This window comes from Barbatula barbatula, assembly GCF_947034865.1.
Source record: "Barbatula barbatula genome assembly, chromosome: 21".
Lineage (NCBI taxonomy): Eukaryota > Metazoa > Chordata > Actinopteri > Cypriniformes > Nemacheilidae > Barbatula > Barbatula barbatula.
Window position 1 is genome coordinate 11488720 of NC_136784.1, and position 23573 is coordinate 11512292.

General features: G+C 38.6%; 1 protein-coding gene across 1 annotated transcript in view; it reads right to left on the reverse strand.

Annotated features, from left to right (window-relative positions):
* Nucleotides 1–23573, reverse strand: part of gabbr2 (gamma-aminobutyric acid (GABA) B receptor, 2) — a gene marked incomplete at its 5' end in the record, with an annotated part of 151194 nt that overhangs the window by 34819 nt on the left and 92802 nt on the right. Inside the window, 9 exons of the mRNA XM_079485535.1 lie at nucleotides 1421–1543; nucleotides 5356–5463; nucleotides 7349–7481; nucleotides 7851–8001; nucleotides 9392–9472; nucleotides 12110–12170; nucleotides 19275–19517; nucleotides 19705–19893; nucleotides 20853–20918. Coding sequence (XP_079341661.1) covers nucleotides 1421–1543; nucleotides 5356–5463; nucleotides 7349–7481; nucleotides 7851–8001; nucleotides 9392–9472; nucleotides 12110–12170; nucleotides 19275–19517; nucleotides 19705–19893; nucleotides 20853–20918 — 1155 coding nt within the window. The remainder of the gene's footprint in view (nucleotides 1–1420; nucleotides 1544–5355; nucleotides 5464–7348; nucleotides 7482–7850; nucleotides 8002–9391; nucleotides 9473–12109; nucleotides 12171–19274; nucleotides 19518–19704; nucleotides 19894–20852; nucleotides 20919–23573) is intronic.

Here is a 23573-nt window from a genome sequence, read left to right on the forward strand (position 1 = left end):
TCAATCGGTGCTAATCTGCCTTCCTGGAGTTCTACCGGGAGGTGGCGGCCATGATTCCATCGTGAGGGCAACGTCCACTCAGTCACATCAGCACTTACTGCTGCCTCAGACTTTTCCTTCTCTTTCTCTCTCTACGCTGTTTCCATTGACAAGGTAATGGTGATGGAGCCAGTGCTTAACTGGAGGTCCGCCATTTTCACTGCAGAATTGGGGGTTCTATGCTGAATTAACACTGCTCCTTATTCTTATCTTCATATTCTGTATTTAAAGGGGACGCTAAGCAAACAAGCTTGTTGATCTCGTGCAGACTGACCACAAGAAATTGATCGGTGGAAAGAACTTTATTGTTAGCATTAAACTCCCGCTTATTTACAGAACGTTAATGCACATCATCAGTAACTCACCAGGAACACAAACAATCTCAGTCACCTTTGTCCACGTATCATTTTTTTAATTTATGTCCCAGTACGCAAACAGTGACGCGTCATATATGCTTGCGAAGCCCGCCATAGCAATAATCAACCTCTCCTCCGTTTTGCTTGGGAACTAAAGAAGTCAGAACCAAAGTTTACAGGGCTGTGTCCTCTGAAATCCTCTTAAGCAGTAGAACCGCATCATAGCTCATTACCATAAATCACCTCCTGTGTTTAAAAATTTGTTGTGTATGTACAATATCTCAAATATGGATGAAATTAGCTTTAAGCTCTCTTTAAAAAAAAGGGGGATAAGCCATGACCGCTTGTTGTTTCCTTAGCGGTAAGTCGCCTTTGATAAAACCGCCATCTAAATGAATAAATATAAATGATTATTTTTGAGAAGCTATGAACAGTAGTGACCTGTTTGATGCTTAAATCAGTGGAAATGTGCGAGGTTGACACACAGACATTGGTCACATCAAACTAAAGTAAATACTGAGCCATCTTTATGTTTGCAGCATTAAAAACACAAGTCCTAGGAAGCACAAAACAATGTTACGCTAAGTTTACACAGAACCATCCTCCATAACTGTACATAATTACATCTAAAAATGCCGCTAAATACGCCTGATCGCTTGCGACTATGCCTGGCACAGGATAAATGCGAGCTGCACAACATCCAGCCTATGTTGAAGCCACACACTCCTCCCTCTGCATGTCAGCAAGGGAAGGGCTCTTCCTTTTTTCCTACCAATTGTGCCAATGCCCCACAATTCAGCTGGCCTACTTCCCCACCACCACGAATATAGGGGCGGGGTAGGGCATCTCACTTCCTGAACCCAAAAAGCACAGATGGCAACTAAACATTGGCTGGTACATATTCCCGACCGACCCCAAACACCGCATGAATATGATTGACTTCAGACTGATTAAGCATTAGGGCCAGAATATGGAAATCTGCTCCATCGTTACACATAACATTAACAATAAGCAAGAAAACTCGCCTCCAAGCTGTACTCTTCAACAGTTCTCTTCAGGGGATCCACAATCTGCCAGCATATGAGAATGCACAAATCAATCAGCAACATCCCACCCACGATGATAAAGAGCTTCTGGTCCTTGATGATCTGGAAAAGAAAAGCGAGAGAAGAGGTGATTAGAGGGTGGAGAAAGAAAGCGAGACAGCCAGGACCCATCAATGGGCAGCTCACTCGATTCAAAAGCGTCCTGCATTCTGAACCTTTGTGGATGAAAGTGCCGTTCCCGTCTGATCTTTTTTTCTTCTATTTAACAGCGTTTGACCTGAACAGTGCCCACATGAAAGGAAAGGTCACGGCGAGAAGGCCTGCATGTATTCTAGAGGAATCAGATGGGCGAAACGAACTGATGCTTTCTTTGTACCAAGCATGTGATTCATAGCGTTTTTGATTTACTGACATTTGATGGCCAAACTGTGTATAAACTTGTGTATCGCTAGAAGTACTGCATCGTGAGGCGGTGAGCTGACACATTTCAAAGGTCCAGAAGGTCTCCGAACACCCACAAGATGTTTGTGGTTTTCTCTCGAGTTTCTGGATAATTCCTTCAGAATGAAAACTCTTCATCCTCAATCCAATCGAGGTTGGTGGTTCGATTAAACGTCCGGACACTTGAAATGACACAAGATCATGACACCTCACAATGCGTTAACACAATCACCCCAAGTAATGTCCGGCCACATGACAGCTGCGCTTCACTTTATTGGAAGAAATCTCCTTTTAGTGCTGGAAACCGAAGGTGATGATAGATCTAAAACTAGCAGTAATCCCAAAATCCCGACCTTCACATTTTTCGTGCTACAAGTACGAGCTAAAAATACTTTTATGATCCTCAGAAAGCTTAGGTTAGAGGTCACCCCAAAGACAATTTCATAGCAAAAAATGCATTTGACTCATTGATCACTCATTTAAATCAGCTCATCGTAGAGTGTTGTGGATCTGTAACTTAACTCTCAATTGCCACCTCTGTTTGTAATGGCAATGAGCAGGTTACTTCATGTTCTTATCGTTGCGAAATGCTCAAATGACGTCATTAAACAATTCGTCAATTGACAAGACGGCATGACATTTCCTGCAAAATAAATGATAAATATTTTATGCCTGTGATGTTTATTTTAGGGGATGAATTAGGGGAGGGGCTTCATTATTGCTTTCTTCTAAAAATAGTATGTGCGCATTCGAATTAGCCACCTCGTAACATAGTTATGAATGCCTGTGAGATCATGGTGGATTTTGAATGTGCTTTCAGATGAACTTTTTTTTGTTTATAATAAAATTATGGACTGCATCTTTAAAAATTGTAAACAAAATTTAAACAGATTTTTATATTTTACCAGAACATACATCTATAATGGTGTAAGTGCGTTTTACAGAATTGAATCAGGTGGCCATATACTGTAATCCCTGCAAAGTACCATCCATTCTGACTCATTAGACACATGACACTTCAGACTCATTAGACAGACAGCAACGTTCTGAAAACACAAAGGAGCCTCAGTGTTAACACTCAATGACAAATAGCTTCCTTATAGATGTTTATGCACATTAAACCGGAAACAAAGAAACAGTCTTTAACAAAATTACACACTTCACCTTTAATGCTTCTCATCTGGAGCTTTTAAACCAATACCATTTGGTTTTAAGAGCTAATAGCTCTGTTTAAGCTTTCTTCCTCTCAGTTTAAATTGCACACTGTTTGTAAAAGATTATTGCTTCAGGTCTACAAGAGCACGTGGTGCATTAGTGTCAGACTGTGTTTGTTCTCTCTCTAAGTAATACCGAACATCATGTGCTTGTGTCTGACTGAATTTACAAATGCACATATCCCTGATGCAATGTATTTGTTAAACAATAAGAAAAACGATTATATAATGCACATTACAATGCAGATGTACATAAATACATAAAATAAAGAAAATTAAATTTCAATTGTTATTGAGCATGCTCTTCATGTTTACTGTATGCGTCTGCTCCATATCCCTCTTTTCTTGGATCGCAGATTTATATCTGGCAGAGACATACTCGCTGTCCTCCACCGTGATTGACACAGCGCTCGCTCACCCTGAGGCAGGGTGAGACTGTAGCAGACCCCTCGGACCGCTGGACTCGCATCGAACGCTGGCTGATTTGTGACGGCAGTCCTAGGAGTCATAGTGCTAGACTGCTTCTCAGCTTGATGAAGAGATGGCACACCCACGTACACCTTCACAAAACACCGGCCTGACAGCAGCCATCGCTTTAGACTGCCAAAACCCAGTAGTCCATCACTGTGTGAAGCGGGAGTTGATTCAGCGGCAGCTTCCTGAACACTGAAGGGCCGGAGGGAATTAAACCCTGAGCCCAGGCATTACCTGTCTCTGGATGTATTTATATACAGGTATGCACGTAACCGTGAAGACTGCGAAAGTAACATTGAGGAGAACACAACCAGGAAATGAATACGCATTGGTTGGAATTACATTACATATTCCTATTCAAGAGGTCAGATGATGTAGCTTTTCACTAGGTTTCGCATTAACTTAGCATTGCATGCAACATTTAGTATTGTGCGTTATGATTCTATTAATGTTACTGCAAATTTTCCATTGCCTTTCTAGATACTTCTTTATTTCTCTTTCATTCTCTTTTTTCATTCAGCATCAGCAATCATTCTGATGACAGAAGTATAGTAAAAGTACAGTAGAGGTACAAAAAAGATCTATAAATAAGGTTTGAGCCATCCATCATTCACAGTATTTTCATAGGTTACGGCCAAACTAACCACATTCATACTGCACTGACTAAAACTAAACCAGGGAGAGAATGGAGTGTGTGTGTGTGTGTGTGAATCTGTGTTAAAAACGTCTTGCTGTGTGTGAGATTGCATAAACAAGCCCGCTGCATTTCTCCCAACAGCAGCGTGATGTATTTTCCGAGGAAGGACGGAGAAAATAGACTTGTGATGTCTAGCGGAACAGAAAGACACTGTTCTTTCAAAGAAATAAGACATTTATTGGTTAGTACCAGCGGTGCTGCTTGATTCTGGATGTGTCAGGAAATGGTGCATGAAGCTAGCAAACTGACCCAAGTAAAGAGCGAATTTCTATATTTGAGCATTTTAGCAGCTGAAAAAAAACAGAACTGATGGCTCAGAGGCTTTCCTGTGATGTTTTTAGTGTGGAATTAACTCATCTTTCCAACTGCAAAGCAGTACATACAGTAATGCTAATCGATGTACTTTTGTAATCTGTAGGCGGGTGCACACCGTGCATCACAAGGGACACCGACTATCGCAACAAGCTTAGATCGACCAAAAATCAAAATATATTTGATTTTTGTGGCTGAAATATAAATTTTGGAACGTTTTTAACGTTAAACATTTATATCAGTTGTGAATGCAATTTTCAGGAAAAATAAGTTTGTTAATATTGTTAATTTAAGACGACAAAATATGAGATGCTTACTTACCACTTACTTCACAAATAAATGCAAATACATTGTTTCTATACACTTTACTAAGATTTAAAGATACTAATTTGTTAAGCATGTCAAGGAAATTTATAAATTTTAAGATAAATCACAGCCGTTACGACATTACCTTTTTAAGGCAATGGCCAATTCAAGATAAAAAAAACTAAAATCAATTGAATAAAAAAAGTAATCTGCATTCTTGTTTTAGTTCCAAATCAAGTCAAAGTTGTGTACCATAACACTATGATTAAACACAACTTTGTACTCGCATGCAAGATCATAGAACAAAAATCTGTAATTCACTTCCTGTTAACACCAATTTCGATAGCAGCAGTGCACACACACACACACACACACAAAGGGCTGAATGAGAGGATGACTATCAATACCTCCTCTGGCATTCAGCAGACATTCATCTTTGAGGTGCTTTGAGAAATCATACAGCAGCTTACCTTTTTCTTCATCTTTACGTTCTTGAAGATGGCGTGCACTCTCCAGGTCTTTGCAAACATTGCACCAAAAGCCGTTGTGTAACCCACAATAAGGATCCAAGTACGGACCTAAAAGATCAAATGTGAAAGTGAATCAAGTTGTTTATAGGTGTAAAAGCTCTTAGAATTTAGAAACAAATGTGGGACGTATGACGAAGTATTTCTGCGAAACTTAAATAGTTTTATTTAAAATTGAGCTATTGAGGTTATTGTTTTCATTATCAAAGTGTTTTTCTTTCTCATTGTATATTTTGTTCGTTTTTTTTAAAGTTTGTGTCATTTTATTGGCACAAAAATTATTCCATAAATTCTTTGGAAGTTTGGACACTTTCTGACATCTAAATCAAATTATATAACATTATGTAATGCAAAGACGTTATGTAAGGGTGGTTTAATTGTTCAAACTATTTTTAGGACCACTGTATATCAGGTTAGTTCATTCAAGTTCAAGGCAAATCACTACCACAAATGTCCTTCAACTGTCTCTAAATCTAAATTCTTTGAAGGAAGCATGAATCACCATGAGAAAAGAAAGAAAAAAAACAACTCGAACTTAATAAAAAACCTTGTCTTCTAGGCCATAGACCAGACCTGTTACGTGTCATTCTTAACACACAATGTGAGCTATTTCCTGTGGGACTCAATCTAATGCAGTAGCCAAAGCCTTGTAATTAAAAGCTGGATTTTTGTCACATGCAAACAGAAAATGAAGACATGACAAGACACATTCAATTGTGCACACTCAGTTCAAGGACAAGGTTGTCCAAACAGATGAGAAACTTTTAGGATGCAAAATAGGGAAGACCAAGGTGTCAAGGCCATATTCAGGAAATAAAAGGGTTACATCACGTTTTTGCTTTCTCTAGCAATTCTTATGATATTATGTTGCTTCCAAAAACCCAGAAAACTATCTTAAATTATTAAAATGGAATCATTCATATCAATGTCAATTATATTGAATTTTTATAGCACAATTTAACATAACCATGGATGATCAAAGTACAACATGAAAAAAACAAACAACTACAATTTTTATTTATTTTCATTTAAATTGATTTCAAGATTTCATACAAATTATACAAATTTCATCAGCTTTAGCAATGATTTTGTATCAAACTCGGGCATACTGGACCATATTCTCACATTTGTTTGATATGTTGCTTGATTAAAACACTGTTTACAATGAATTACAATAAATCAATTCCAATAATTAAGTATTTTAATTGCAATCAAAGGGAAAGTTCATCCAAAAAGGAAAATGATGTCATCATTTACTCACGCTCTGGTTGTTTCAGACCGGTCTTAATTTCTTTGTTCGGCTAAACACAAAGGAAGATATTTGGAAGAATGTCAGTAACCAAACAGGATGAGATCTGTTTGGTTACTGACATTTTTCCAAATATTTCCTTTGTGTTTAGCCAAACAAAAGAAATTAAAGACTGTTTCATCAGACGCGCGCCTGACCCCCAGTTAACTTCCGGTTTGTGTTTGATTAGTGTCTAATAATATAAATATTTATATTTCATTTAATTTATGGTAATATTGATTTGTATTATTATTTTACTGTATAGTAATTGTCTTAAATATATACGATTTGTTGAATGGGTCCTGTAGTTCCGTCGTATTTAAACAAACCATATGGTTGACATTGACATTTCGCGGTTGAGCTTGGTATCAGAGTCTAAATTCAAAATATTGGAGAGACCAGTTTAGCCAAGTAACGCTTCTTCTCGCTTTCATTTGATTGTTAGAGGAAATAATATACAGGCGCTCTATTGTTTGTGAATGTGTACCGGCAGTTCAGTTGGGGTCACAAAAGTGCACATGCGCAGTAACTCATTCTACAGTGGGGCATGTTGTCACAAACCTACCCTGAGTAAAAATGTGACAATTAGCCCCGGCCTCCCCACTGTATATCACAATCCTCCTTGCATCAGAATAAGCAATTACTCACAGTGCAGAGGGTCTCAAATTCCTTGTCCGACACAAAGGATCCATCCAGACCGAAGAGAAAGATGGAGGCGTACGACAGCATTCCTCCCAAAATGATTAGATTGTTCATATAAGGACTTGACATTTTGATCAGCCTGCAGATAAAGCACACAGCTGATGCATGAAATATTCACATATAATTTATAATCAAGCACCGCTATTAAATTTGCATCTATGTCCATGAATGTATCATATTAGTGATACTATCTCAAACCTTAGAGAATGGTGTTGAATAGGGACCCATTTTTGTTATATCTCTTTCTCTCTTACTGCTTCTTTCTTAGACGTTGAAGTTTCAAAGTGGGATTCTCTATTATGCTACTTTAAAGTATCAACTTTAAACTTGGAGATATTAAAATGGGAACAAATAAGACTAATGTTGGCATTAGGCAAGAGCTTGATCTCATTAAGCTCTAAAAGATATACAACAGATTGTGACTAATGCGATCTCCATCAGTGCTGACCTGTGGTTGCGGTTTTTGATGTTGAAGAAGAGGAAGGCCCCTGCCATCAGCATGCCCAGTATAGTGATGGTAGACAGGATGCTGTAGAGGGGGACGTTTATTTGCCGGCGCTGCAGACGCACAAACGTCCGATCCTTTGGCGGTTCAACACCTCAAAGAGAATTACGACATTTTACAGTCATTATCCAGTGCAGTCATTTCTGAAAATGCCTTCAATAATTTCTAGCAAGACACTCCCCTTTAATTCAAATGACTGAGGTTTTAAAATGCCATGCCAGCCACGGACTGAATATATGGGGTTGTGTAGTCACTAATGTGACATAGTAGGTCAATCTCAACACAAGGTTATATAATAATGTTTGTGGACGTGTTTAGAGACTGTGTAGGTGGTGGTGATGTAAAACTCGATTAGATCTTACATCACAATGAGAAGTTGGAGAAAAGAAAAGTCCACCACTTAAATCAAATAAACTTTTCTAGACTATATAGCTGACAGTCCAGATTCGGATGAATTTATGAGTTTATGCAAAAATGTTGCAAATATAGCTCAGTTGAGGTTGGGGTTTGTGTTTCCCTGGACAATATACTGTACGAAATTAAAGGAAATAAACAATTTTATTAAGTATGGATTTGCTTTGAAATGCTTAAAAAATATGTTTAGTAAAGAGAAAACTGTATGCTTCATAGACGATTTTAGATCTTATTATAATGTTCTCAAACTCATGTTTCAAGTAAGGTGCATGAAACTCTTTAATTAAACGTCATAGCCAATAAAAACATATTCAATAAATGTCTTCTGCTCCGATTATCATCACAATAATATTGTTAATCTTGAATATTTCGCCCAGCCATAACAGCAAGTTAACCAAATTCTTCTGTCTGATTCTATTAGTCTCTTAAAGGGACAGTACACCCACAAATACAAATTCTGTCATCGTTTACTCTTGTATGCTTGTAACCAAACAGTTCTTGGTCACCATTACCATAGTGAGAAAAATGACAATGGTAGTCAAAAGTGACCCAGAACTATTTGCTTTCCTACATTCTTCAAAATATCTTCTTTTGTGTTCAACAGAACAAATCTTTTTTCCTTCTATGGTAGTCAACGGTGGCCAATAATTGTTTGGTTACATGCATACTTCAAAATATCATTCCCTGTCAAATGTATATAGACTTGGAACAACTTGAGGGTGAGTAAATGTTGACAGTATTTTAATTTTGAGTGGACAATTTCTTTAACAAGTTCTATAGGAGGAAAAAAAAGACACTAATGTACAAAGACAACAATTTTACTTCAAGCTCTCCAACACCTGTTCTTTTTCTCAGACTCGGACCTCTTTCTCAGAATATTTGTAGCGATTAATATCCAGGGATTGAAAACAAAAACAAAGCATGTCAATGTGTGCAAACAGAGAAAAAAAACCTCTTGAATAATTCAGATGACCACACTTGGAACAAAACATTGGCAGTGATATGAACCTCCTATCTCTTTCTCAGTCATACGCTGACCTACAAACACACACAAACAGGGTTTTTCCTACCTTGGAACCTGATGGTGTGGTTGATGAGGTCTAGTACATCTGCGATGGCGTTGTACTCGCCCACCTTCACCTCCTGACCCTCTGTGAAAACAGCAGAAAACTGTGATAAGACCACTGTGCTCCAAACCGGAGGTCCCCAGAGAGAAATATACTTGTAGAGATACTACAAAACCAGTCCAACATGTTGTAAATCGCTGTGTTTCTCGATGTATGATGTTGAACTTTCTCTAGCCTTCTAAAGTGGTAAGTAAATTACAAATTTGTGCAAGCACATCAGTTAAAAGGCACCTGATTAATGAGCGTTGCTTATCTTGGAAAACAAACATGATGCTTCGCAGACAGGGATGCAATAAAATCCAAAGATAAAATAAAGAGAGCTATCGCATGTTCGTGCCGGTGGTGCATATTAAAGTTATGTGTCCATAGATGCACTAAAATAACTTAGTGTCAATAAATCCCAAGCAGAACAAGATTTACTCTCTGAGGCCTCATTCAAAGCAAGCCAATTCCAAAAGCCATCTCAAAACTCAATATCCCTCCCCTGTGTACGTTTCGAGACTGCCTGTGTATTGACACACAGGGCCAAATGCATCCTATTTAGGATGAAAACTCACTTAAAAGACAGTGAACACGGGAAGATGGGATATTTATCATTTAACTCCTGGAAGTGTTTTCTAGGATGATAATACAAAAAATATTTTCTCTATCCCTGAACCGCAATGTGATTCTGTGCAAAGCGCTATTCTGCAATCTGCTCGGTGTAAAACAGAAGGACAGGGTGAACACTTTTATAGTAAATGCCAAGAACAAAAAAATACAAGATATATGAAAAGAACGTCGTAGCTGCTGAATGGCAGAAATCTATAGAGATATTCTTTCCTACTCAGATGCATTGCAAAGGGCTTAAAAGGCCAAAATACGAACATAAATGACGGACTAGCTGTGCGGTGCAGACATTGGGCTTAACAGACAGTCAATGTAAACTGTCAAAGGAAGTTCTTGATGCATATTTAGTTTTAAATGCATACTTTTTGAAACATGCGCGTATGTAGATGACTCATCTAGATCCTTTTAAACATTAAACCGACAAACGTTCGATTTGAATAGCTTACTTACTTCACTCTGGCTCATCCATAAAACAGATGAACTGAGGAGATCATTACATCAGTCCCTTGATATAGTCTGTACCTCTGCTAAATGTTTCATTAACTTCCACTTATTTATGGCGGTGTATTCGTGGTGAATAACTTCATCTGACAAACGTTTTCTTATCAGGTGAATTATAGGTTTTAACCACCCATGTTCAATCCAAATAATGTTATGCCATGTTATGAGACATACAATGTAATGAGTCACTTGATGATCACAGCTCATGACAGTTCATGGCTGACCGCCAACTGCATAAGTGAATGAACTTATTCATTGTCCAACGGAAAAAGGTATACCAGTAATGTTTTACATCTACAAAATGATTGAAGGTCACACATTCCATGTATATGATTGACTTTGGATGTTGATGATAGGTATTTAAGCAAGCAATAAGGTACTCTAGCAATGCAACTTTTTCATGAAGGATATTACTTCTGCTGGAAAAAATTGCCTTTGGGTGCAATGGTAAGCGATGATTTAGCATAAATAAAGCACAGCTATTGACCAATCACAATTATTGAATTGTCAGGTTATTTGGCCCAAACTTAAATTCCGGTAGACCTCCGCAAAGAATCAAAAACTGAGTAGTTTTAATAATAAAATCAACAATACAATATTTATATATATGTACATGTATATCAATTAAATATAAAATAAAATTTCTAGTTCTGCTAGCCAGCACATCTTTGTTCAGCCTGGGCTATATCTTCCTATCTATTAACCATGAGGAATGGAGAGAATGAGAGAGACAGATGACTGTAAGAGCTGGAATATAAAAGAAATCAAATCCTGAAATAATGTGGAAAGAATAAGCAAATTTTTAGTCAGCCTATGACCTATGACGTAACAGGTTTGGGTATGTGAAAGAAGGCCATTCAAATAGTACAAATCATTGTCTTACTGATCGTTCTTCTTAAAAAAACACAGCACAGACACAGTATAGATAAAGCAAACAGTACGGATAAGCTTAGAAAGTTGAATTCCTTGAGCCATCTGAAGCCCTTTCTATTACACCCTTAAAAGCTGCTTTTTAATTTTTTATCCCGACTGACGGTTTCCTTCATATTAACAGACAGTTCAATCACCCCGCAGCCAAACAGCTTTCAGGTCCTGCTCACAAAAACAGTCCAAACAGTAACACAATGCGATGGAGGACACCTCTGCACCAAAGCAGATAAGACAGAAAAAGGGTGGGTACCGCTGGCAGGCAGCTGCCGTAGGATTCTAGAAGGGAATCCCCCTCTCTGAGATTAAAACCCACAAACCAGTGTTAATCTCCCCTGGCCTCAGGAAACACACACACACAGACTAGATTAATCACATCAGAGGACCGAGCAAGGGAATTCTCTGACCCCATTAAACCACCGGATGACACCAAAGCTGCCACTGTACGCCCTGCCTCTATACGTGATGGATGTAACAAATACCAGCCCAATGTCCCGGAGAAATATTCTTCATATTGTGTGAAGGTCACTGTCATGGGATGAGATGTTCATTTAAATTCAGTTGTTGGACTGATCACCATTTGGCTAAAAATATGAAAAAAAGACTACTGTCTGATTGACTTACCTTGAAACTGGGTGAACCTTATGGTCCCCATTCGTTCTCCGTTCCTGAACATCACTTGACCCTGCAAGACACAAAATAACTCTCAACGCGACTGTGTATGAAATATGTAAAAAAACACAGTGTGCAGAAGTCTAGTACATTTTAGATGATAAATATCGCCACACATCGCAAGTTGGGCCGATACGTCTTACAAGATTGATTTTCGATCTTATTGCTTACTCTGGCACAGGAATAAATTACGGTGTATATCTTGAAGTCTGGCACAGTGCTTGTTTTTCCGACCATTTGTTAGATTAAAGATCTGTGAATTGATCTCTTTTTGAGGTAAACATGATTAACAGAAGCCAAACTGATTTGTTAAATGGCAGGAACACATGAAGATCTGAAAGAGCGTCAGATCGGGTCAACTGAAGAGGTCTGGGATGCCTTCCTGGCTAAAGGATAATAAAAGTTAGTTTTTTACACTTTCTAAAAGAAATATGGAGTCATGCTAGGGTGCTGTGGGTGGTTGCTAGGGTGTTGCCATGCAAGCTGTACGGCCAAAAATAGGCGGTTTCATCTGACGCACATGCCTGGTGCAAATATAACTTTCGGCCTGTGTTTGGTTATTGGCCTGGGTAGTGGCTAGCCATAATTTTTATTTTAATATTTAATATATATTTTTATGATATAAAGAGATAAGCCCATAAAACATTCATTCAAATATGACTCATCGGACATTGCTGACCAATCACGGATTGCTGATCAAAGCGCAGACAGGTATACAGAGTCTTCACATAAATGCTTCATAAAAGCTCCATCATTAAATCAAAATATTATCTAGTTTGCTCATTATTTCTCAAAAAGGAAACATGTAAATGCAGTTTGGCGTCTGCCTGCCCCCAGTGTTACCTAATGAGCCATTTGAAAAGATAGTAAAACTATGGGAGACAACATAGAACTGATGGCATTTCTAAAAACAGCTGCCTTTGATGTGTAGAACACCTACAAATCTTTGTTTAGATACTCTGAGATTGGCGCACTGGGTAAACGTTTCTACGGAAGCCGTAAAGTGCCAAACAAAACATCAAATCGCAAAACAAACAACAAATCTAAAAGCCAAAAAACGAATCCTGAATCACAGTAACAAACCTGAAAACACATTAACAAACCATAAAGCACAACAACAATTCCGGAAACAAAATAACAAGTCAGAAAACACAACGACAAATCAGTCTAACCGGAAAAGGTAGGTCTTTTGTGTGACCAGGGTAGTTACTGCTGATTGGACGGAACCCCGGTCAATCAAGATAAACAGTCAAGTGTGTGTTTTCATAGAAAGAAATGGAGTTTGTTCAGCACTACTTCCAAGAAGGACATTCATATGGCGTGATTCTAGATATGCTTCTAACATATCATGATATTAAGATCAGCTTGCGCTCTCTTGAAAGACACCTGAAGATGCAGAAACGATTCCCTATTAAGAGATGTCAGGAATGCTTTCAGAGCAGACGCAAACCACACAAAATTTGAACCCACAATAAGGCCAGTATATTCTTTATTTGTGTACACCGCCGCCAGCTACTTATTATTCTGTACCGCTAGCTACAGAACTGTACTTCCTGTTTATCTTGATTGACAGGGGTTCCGTCCAATCAGCCGTAACTACTCCGGTCACACAAAAGACCTACCTTTTCCGGTTTGACAGATTTGTCGTTGTGTTTTCTGATTTGTTATTTTGTCTCCAGAATTGTTGTTGTGCTTTATGGTTTGTTAATGTGTTTTCCGATTTGGTGTTGCGTTTTCCGATTTGTAATTGTGATTCAGGATTAGGTTTTTGGCTTTTAGATTTGTTATTTGTTTTGCGATTTGTTGTTTTGTTTGGCACTTTACGGCTTTCGTACCTTTCCCCTCACAAAACAATATAGTTCGGAAACTTAGTTATTTGCGCAAACCGTATGTAATGAGAACTACACTACCATCTTACAAATGAAGCATACAGAATACAATGACCTAGTTGCTGTAATTTACATATATTTAGAAAGTACAGTAAATGGTTTCCAAAAGTATGCCTTTATCCTTATTTCCAGGGTTATCACGATTGTTTTCCAATAATTTCAAGAATAGTTTGTGCTTGTGATGTGGTTGCAGGGGTGTTGTGCAGGGCAAATAGGGCACTCCTCTGTTTCAAATCTTTTTAAATCTTTTAATTACTTTATATCTAAGATAAGATTTTGACATTGTCATGTCAAATTCTTAAATGTAAATCAATATATTTATTAAGACGCATTTATTATTTATTAATGCAGACTGTTTAATGCACCCCTGAAAGGTATCATTTTATCATTTATGTCATGGTTCTGACCCACCTTGTTTTGGTTTTCTTGACCAAGTGGCAGAATCATGACAGAACCTCGTGTTTTGTGAGACATATTAATGTTGTCATGACATAATATGCGCTCTCTCCGGTCTCGTCTATGGCCCGCCCCTATCGTTTCCTCGTTAGCTTTCCATTAGTGTTTCATTCCCCACACCAGCCTTGTTAAATATCCTTTGTTAGTCTCCCTATATATTGCCCCTGTGTTTCCTGTCCTGTGCAGAATTGTTTTGTAATACCTATGCTCAAGTTTGTGTCTTTGAATCACTACTGCCTTGCCTTGCCTTGCCTTGCCTTGCCTTTCCGACAGCATGTCTCTCCTTCCACCCGGATGTCGGCATCAATGTAGCAAAGTTCAATAAAGGAAGGAAGGAAGTGGAACCGGCTAACGTAACACTACTTTAAATCATATAAACAAACAAATGTAATTTAAAATGCCGGCAGCTCCCTCACGGTGGACTGCCGGCCACCCAAACATAATTACACATCACATGTAATCCAGGCCTGGTCCTCTCTCGCCCTTCCTGTTATCGCTCCTCTCTTATGCTTCCGGAGGTCCTCCGTGAGAGATGCGAGACTTCTCACACCAGTTATACAAATGTCTAGCTTGAACTAGGAATTTACTAATTGAGTATTTGCAAATAAAGGACACAGGAAAGACACTGCACTTTTATTTTTGTAGTATCACTGATCTACCACTAGATTCTCTGCGTAAGAGGTGAGCTTACATATACACACAATTCGCACTCACTACGCACACATTGATAAATGAGGCCCTGGCTTCTAAACGTCCCAAACATATATGAAGAGGTACCAGTGTTAACTGTCTACTGGTAAATTAATGACTTATAGGACCAGTTAGTGAAATATAGTGACATATAGCGGCATCTACTTTTTTGCAGGAGGAGATTTACCAAACAGGCTCAGCAGAGCAGTTTGTCCGTTTAGGGCTACTGTAGAAATAATATGACCGATTTCATGTAAGGGCACCCACGCTGTATGTAGTTAGACATTGCTCATCCTTAGGTAATAAAAACATTTATTATTAGCTTTATTATGTAATTATGTATTCATACACCCCTGAAGACATAGTTATGTATATTACACTGCATTTCTAGCAATAGATGGCAATATTACACTTTGGTATAATGCTGTGTTCACACCAAACGTGAACAATTGCGTTCCATGATTTTTGTTACTCGTGGGAAAAGTTATTTATTTTTGTGTGAGTAAGGCGATCTGACAAATATTTTTAACCTTCGCGGAAGATGAGATTGATGCGAGTTTGTGTCTATACGCGTCTTGCATTGACTTTGTATTTAATTTAAGATTAGTGAAACACAAAAAGATCAAAAGATAATTAGAAAAATGTCTCTGTGGTTTTGTGTCCATACAATGGAAGTCAATGGGGGCCAGTGTTGTTTGGTTACCAACATTCTTCCAAATATCTTTGTCTCATACAGGTTTGACATGAGGTTGAGTAGATTATGAAATATTCGTTTTGGGGTCAACCATGCCTTTAAGTACATGTGGTTACTTGTCTTTTGTTAGGCAAGTACACTGTATGTGCACATACTATACAAAGTGTAATCTCCAAAAACACGAATAGTTAATTTGCTGCAAGAGGATGCTGTAATCGATCAGTTATGTGTCTGTCGTAATTGGATTCTTAATTCATTCTGGGCTCTCTCTGCATTTGCATTTAGATACTGAAAGCACAGGCCCACACTGGTGAAACAGAGCTAACATTCTCCAGTCCAAATCAGCCCAGTGCACTTCTTACTCGAAGTGATCCATGGAGGCGACTCTAAGCTAATGTTTTACTTCTTGGGGCATGCTGGCACTCGATCGATAGCTCCACGCACAGAACTCGAAATCTGATGGAGAAGTGAGAACAACTCGTTCTGCTGGACACACAAACCTGGGAAGGAGACATACCTGGTCCTCAGGGGAGCACTAAATCTGCTGCAGTCACATCGCAAATCACAAAGGAAAGATTGTGTACAATTATTCAGCTAAAATCATGAATATTTCATATCCAATGGTACATAAAAGCACCACCGAAATTAACCTTTCTGACCGGTCGAACGCCTGGTATTAAAAGAGGCTGTGACTCAGCCGTGTAAATATATGTTGAAAGCAGACAAATTAAACCACAGCTGTCAATCAACGTTGTTTTCTGTCAGCTCTACACAACAAGCACAAGCTTTTAGCCAAGACTGTAAAACACATTAGCCTTTACACCTTTTTGTAGTCAAGATATGCATCCGAATGTCTCAATGCCGTCAGCTCTACACCCCAGATGCATTGCAATGCATCACGCTACTTTCACACCGCACGCATAAGCAGTGCATATTTTTTTCGCCACACATGTTGACAGATGAGAGCATTCAGCAGAAGCGTTGCATAAACAGCAGCGCAGCGATAATTTCACCATCGAGTCTATTTTTGCAGCGCTGCTCACTCTTTACGGACAAAATCCACATGGAATGACAGGAAAAAAGTAACACTTTTAACTTTAAGTAACATGTAAGTGGTGCCTAATGTGTTTTGAACAGAATCCATGCCTTTCAAAAAACTCTTTTGCATGGACTTTTTTTGGCCAAAACCACAACAGCACATTTAAAGGATATACCTTAAATGTTATGCTTATATTGCATATGAACGATTGGAAAACGATTGCATTATGCTGTCAGTGTACTGTCTGAACCCCACTGTCATCATAACCTTCAAAAACTGATAAAACTACTTTAACATCATGTTATATGCTTATACTGCGTATGTGTGAGAAAAAAGAGATCGCATCACAAGTCGATCACTCTCACATATGGTGAGTTAACCCTTTAGTGACTTCGTATCCCTCAAAGCACGATGGCTTTTAATTTATAACCTGTACTACGTGGATCTTTAAAGAGAACGAAACAGGCGGATATAACAAATAATCGTTATGCAATTTAAGTTAAAAAGCGCTTTGATGAAGTTCCGTAAGATATTTTGCTCTATTGATCTATTTAAAATAATATCATGCGAAATTGCATTGTTGTACTGTTGTACCCAGGCAGCGTGGGGCAATATTAAAGGACAATAGTCACGCTCTGCCTACGTGCTGCTCCCGCACCACCTACGCACTGCTTGGGGTGTGAAAGCAGCATCATATTGTGGAGTGTGTTTGTGTAAATGAACTTAACCACGACAACCTCTTTTAGCATGATCTTGTTCCTCTTTCTGCTCTGTACTCTGGCCCTAAAGCAGTATTTTCTCTTTCTTGTGTTTCTGTTGTTGTGTTTTTTTCCTCTCCATTTAGCTTCCAACCTGAGATCTTAAAGCACATGCATTGTTAGTTGTCAGCCGGGCAGCCATAAAGCCCACTTCACATCACACATGATAACACTGGATAAAAACTGAATACGGAGAGCTGGAGGACATACCGATACCCACAGCACCCATTAACCTCCATTTTCCCAAACCGACAACCTGTCCTTCATTACACAAAGGGACATTTCCATTTAGCTTTAGATTCGCTGACTAGCTTTTATCACACTTTTGGCAGCCTGCAGCATGTTCTCATAAACAAACATTCTCGCACAGAGATGCTTATATTTGGTGATGTCTGCAGACGGGACACTCCCTGCATACTAAATAAACCATGGACCTCATTCTGCTAGCTACATTGCGCGTTCGCAGCAGCGTTTGGTTTCTCTGCCGCTCACGTGCCATCAGGGGCGTTTCGCACTGACAGCCGCATCTGGTAATCGCAAAATGGCCTTTACAATGCATTAGCTTTGGGAAATGTCACTTGACAGCTCAATGTGACATGAATAGATTCCGGTAGAGCCGGTTGATACGCTGTCCTGTAGCTTATAGTGGTACAGCTTGCGGGAGCACCAGGAGGCCATTCAGACCTTAAACCGGCCCCAAAGAGATCACAAAATCCATTACTTTGAAGCACATGCTTCAAATGCATCTACTGAAGTAGCGTTCCACATGTGTCTTGGACCATAAGTGCTGTTTCCCCCCACTTGTAACCATATGTGCATGAAAGTTCATTGCGTCCAATGTCTTCTTCTTCAGGAGCTTGACTATTCCAATTAGAAATGGGTCACTTTTAACTCTGGATATCATTAAGCATTATTAATATTTTGACATCTTTTATAATTGATACCTTGGGTACTAACCAAATACTCACTAAATAGCTGTATTAGGAAAAAAGCGCTCTCTTTATTAAAACACCTGGGCTTGATTGTTTTAACTGTTCTGGGGGAAATTATGGAACAACTTTCTTGAGTAACACCTGACGGCTAATATATTTATAAATGAGATCCAAACGGGATGCTTAACAAAAGTGTGAAAATGAAACTTAAATACCATAAAGGCTCAACAAGAACCAAATATTACCCATCAGTGCATACACTATCATCTGAACACATTTCAATGACAAGTTAAGACTTCAGGCCCACACCCATCAAGAAGGAAAACTATAAAGTTAACTAACTTATCTTAAATTATTAGCGTCCTAACCAAAGGACAATGACTACTTTGTGCAGTTTTTGTGCAACTCGAATGGAGTTTAATTGGCTGTCAATCCCAACACTATTTTCATCCCAAAGTCATTCCATCAATATACAGTACTCTCTATGTATTGTCTGCATAATAGTGATGGACTCCACTATTCTCCTTTGTTTAAAAATGTTTTTGTTATCTTTATAGTTATTGTTCCTTTCTGTAAACCAAATCTTTACACATTAAACCATGTCAATTTAGAAGATATTTGGACAGCTAGTAGACAAAACCCGAAAAACATAAACTTACCGTTACTCCGAAGAAGTTGGTCTCGTTCATAACATCGAGAACCATCTTGCCCACCTCGCGGTCATCCACTGTGAAGTTGTGGTACATATCGTGACTCTCCTTGTGTCTGAGGAGCTCCATGACACGGGTGAGGGTCTTCGCTATCACCCAGATGCCATCGTAGGCGAAGCCGTGGAACTTGCTGGCCTCTACTCCTTTCTGCTCTCTCTCTCGATTGTATTCTCTTGCATATTCCTGCGGTGTCTAAAGACAAAGAATGATGTGTCTAAGCTGTGCTGCTGAGCGTGAAACAGCATATTGATAGATTAATGAAATAAACAAAGATATTAATAATACTCCTAAGCCTAGTATTTAAAAAAAAATTGTTTTAGAAGCATCAGATAAATTGGCAATGTATTTTTTTAATTTATTTTTTACTTGAGATGCTCACCCTTCCTGATATTCCCTTAATTTGTTTGGCACTGAGGGGCTCAAAATCCACACTGATATACCCCTCCATAGCTGTCAGCAGCTTCTTGGTCGTACAGTTAGTGGAGTTTGCCTGCTCCCACCAGTTCCCCTGGTACCATCCCGGGATGATCCACTGGTACTTACTGCCGTACATGTTCAGGTTATAGGCCTAGTGCACACACAAAAACAGACAAATTTAAACTAATGCATTTTGCAGCACTTTTATCCAAAGTGCCTAACAGTGAATTCAAGTTATATTTTTATCAGTATGTTTAATATCCTGCAATTCAAACCCATGACGTTTGTATGATCAATCCCAAAAGACTTTTCAAGATGGTCCAACCTGATCACACAGGAATTTTTAACTATTTTACAAAGTGTCTAATTTGTGTGATTTCATACGTTGTACACAAACGTACAATTACTATGAAAAACCGCAAAACTAATGTCATGATTCTGCCATCTCTTGTCTTGATTTTCTGGTCTAGGGGCAGAATCATGACAGACCCACGTGTTTTATGTGTAGAGAAACCTATTATAGTCAATCAGGACATAATATGCGTTCTCTCCAGTCTCGTCATTTGGCCCCGCCCCTCTCGTTCCTAGTATAGCTTTCCTCCTGTGTCTCATTACCCACACCTGCCCATCGTTATCTTCTTTGTTAGTCTCCCTATTTAATGCCCTCTTGTCTATTGTCTTGTACTCATTCGTTGTACATGTTTCCTGATCTGTACTTGTTCATTGTAGTCATAGGTCATGTTTTGTGTATGTATATTGCCATTTCCAAGTTCCTTATTCGTTGTCCCTAGTTGTCTATTTTTGCCCCCCTTGTGGGAAGTATTTGTTTTCTGCTTTGGTATTTAGTTTTGGTAAGTGTTTTTCCCCATCGTGGGTGTTTGTTTTGTATTTGTTTTATCATTAAAATCTATTTGTTAACCCCTTCATCCCCGCTGCCTTGCACTTGGGTTCTTCCACCACGTTCACGACAACTAACCCCTAAACTTGCAAAAAAAAATCGTACTGACATTTATGGATTAGATCGTATGAATTAGCCAATAGTTACATTTTTGCCGTGCCAGAGCTAATGGTTTCAGGTTATGTTTACAGAGATATAAATGACAGACTTACGCAGCAAAAGACTTTAGCGGCCAGATTCTCATCAAATTGACCGATGATGATCCGAACATCGTTGTCCTATAGAAAAAAAAACAGAATAGGTGGTCAATGTAACACTTTAATAATAGATATAGAAACACTTAAGCCACACTTAAAAATGTACGAATGCATGCCTTATGCATTAAATATCTAAGCAAATGGCTTTTTAATGAAAGATAATATAAGCAGATTTTTTAAGCAGAACATTTAATCAAAAATGTTTAGTATGTTTGAATTATAAAAGAATAGATGCACTGCAGTTTAAAAAAAATAATTTTCTCGCAGCAGGGGCGTCAAAAATATTCCTTAAAACAAAACAAAATTCCATAGTTTTATGCATGAAAAATTCTGTTAAATTACGTCTACAGAGTGGGTACAATTAAGCTAATGTTCAAAGTAAAGGATCACTATCTATTGTAAAGGTGAAATATAAGTTATATTAAAGATCCAATGTAGTCCGAGATTGTATCCATGAGGTCCATAAGCCATCTCCAGTGTTAAGGCCAATATCCTAAACCTGCATAATAAACTTGAATGACCTGCAAAGAAACTCATTTAATGATGAAAAAAGCTGATTTTTTTTACATTGTACACACTTCATTAAATATACAGACATCAGGACAAATAATACACATCCAGTTCTTGCCAATTCCCAGTGCTGTTTCGCTCTCTTTCCCTATCGTTTAAAGTCTGTTCCCCCACTGTTTCTATCAATAAAATCCCTAAAATAAAAAAGCAAGCAAGCAAGCTTTTCATGAGAGCAGCCTGGCTCCCCACTGGGGACCACAGTACATGAAATGCTTAAGCAATTTCCCAAAGCGCAGCTTGGGTGTAGCTTCGCCGGGTGAGATTGCATTATGTCCGAACGACTCCATCAATTACAGAGCGACATTAGTGTCAATGGCGTGAATAGTTTCATATCCATATCGTTTCCTCTGTGTCCGGCGTAAGGCCTGCATGATCGAGTTGAAATAACTCAGCCCACTTTTCAGCACTGCGTTTCCATCCTGACCAGTTCTGTATCGCTAAGAAACAATCTTTCACTGGAGCAAAGTCTCCATGTATTATGCACGGCATGGGGCCTTCAGCCACTCCACAGCGCTGTGGCAGACGGAAGGAGAAGAAAGTTGATGGGGAAAGGTGTGACATCTATTTTAGATAGATTCTGAGAAGACATGAACCTCATCAACTTGTTCTAGAGGCATACCAAAGCAAGGTCTTTAGGATTACATGAAGATTAGATACTATTGTGACATTGGTATATTTTGAAATTGGTAATATTGGTATATGTAACAAATCTACTTTCTCATTCAATTTAATAAGATGTCACAATATCCATCTCCACCCTCAACAACTTTGACCTTGATTTTACCAAAAGCCAGGGATCAAGGTTTGTCGCAGCCCCATCCATCAAAAGACTGTCATATCTGCTGGAATATTTAAATGCCAATCTAAACCTCTGTTCCTTTCTAGCTCCATAAGTAAACGAAAAACAGAGCATTTAACATGCACAACTAATGAGCTGCTCAAGATGAGAACTATCGTGTTCAAGCGAGAGAGAAAATAATGAATACAGTGGATGGACCACAGATTTTCTAACCGGTAGCATCTACATATAAGATCAGAGCATCGATAGTTTTTATGATCATTTTAAGACCTGAAAAGGGCGGAATACTGCAACAATGACTGTAAACAGCATTCACGATGGGGCGGCATTCAAAATCGGTTCAAAAGCGAATGCGGAATTATCAGCTTGTGGCTTGTAGCAAACAGTTGCTCAGAGACTGTCATCAACGGCTTCTCGTTTGCCTCAATACCACCCCTGCGCTTCAGCATTGCCAAATGGCACGCTGAGAGACCGGAGCCATTGTGCGAAATGCTTCCGTGTCTCTTTCTGGACCAAATTGGGTCATGTACAGTCTTAATAGGCAGGGATCAGAAAGCCTGTGAAAGCCTCGAGCAGCGTAGACACTTAACCTGAACCTCTCCAGCTCTGGCAACCACAGGGTTCTTTAAATGCAACCTGGATATAAGCCAAGCGGCCCCAGGACGTCAGTCACCACCACATACAGCACAGACGGTGAATGCTATGGGCCACCTGCAGTGAATATTTCGTTTAGTGGGTCTTCTTTTGGGAAATATTTGTATCCCTTTGGATGGATTAAAAATCGAGTTTTTAATTATAAATGCTTAATTATAAAAACATGCTTACATTATTTACTCACCCTCATGTCAAACCTGCTGAATGACTTTTTTCTGCAGAACACAAAATAAGTTATTTGGTGGCATGTCAATGGTGGCCAATGTAACCAAACAACATTGCACCCCATTGACTTCCATTGTATGGACACAAAATCATATTTCTCAAATATCTTCCTTTGTGTTCCACGGATAAAATAATCATATACAGGTTTAAAAAACACCAAACAGATTTATTTTTTCCTATATTTTCCTACTATGGTGCCAAATGACTTTTTAGGGTTATAAGCATTCTACCTAATATCTTTCTGTTCATCAGAACAAACACATTTATACAGATTTGCATGAGGGAGAGTAAATGATGACAGATTTTAGGTAAATTGTCCCTTTATGCATGTCAACCTTGTTTTCGGGTTGTTTCCCCAAATTCTGTAAAATGGATTCAATGTCAAATATAACAGTGTTGTGAACATTTTTTGATTTTATACACTCTAG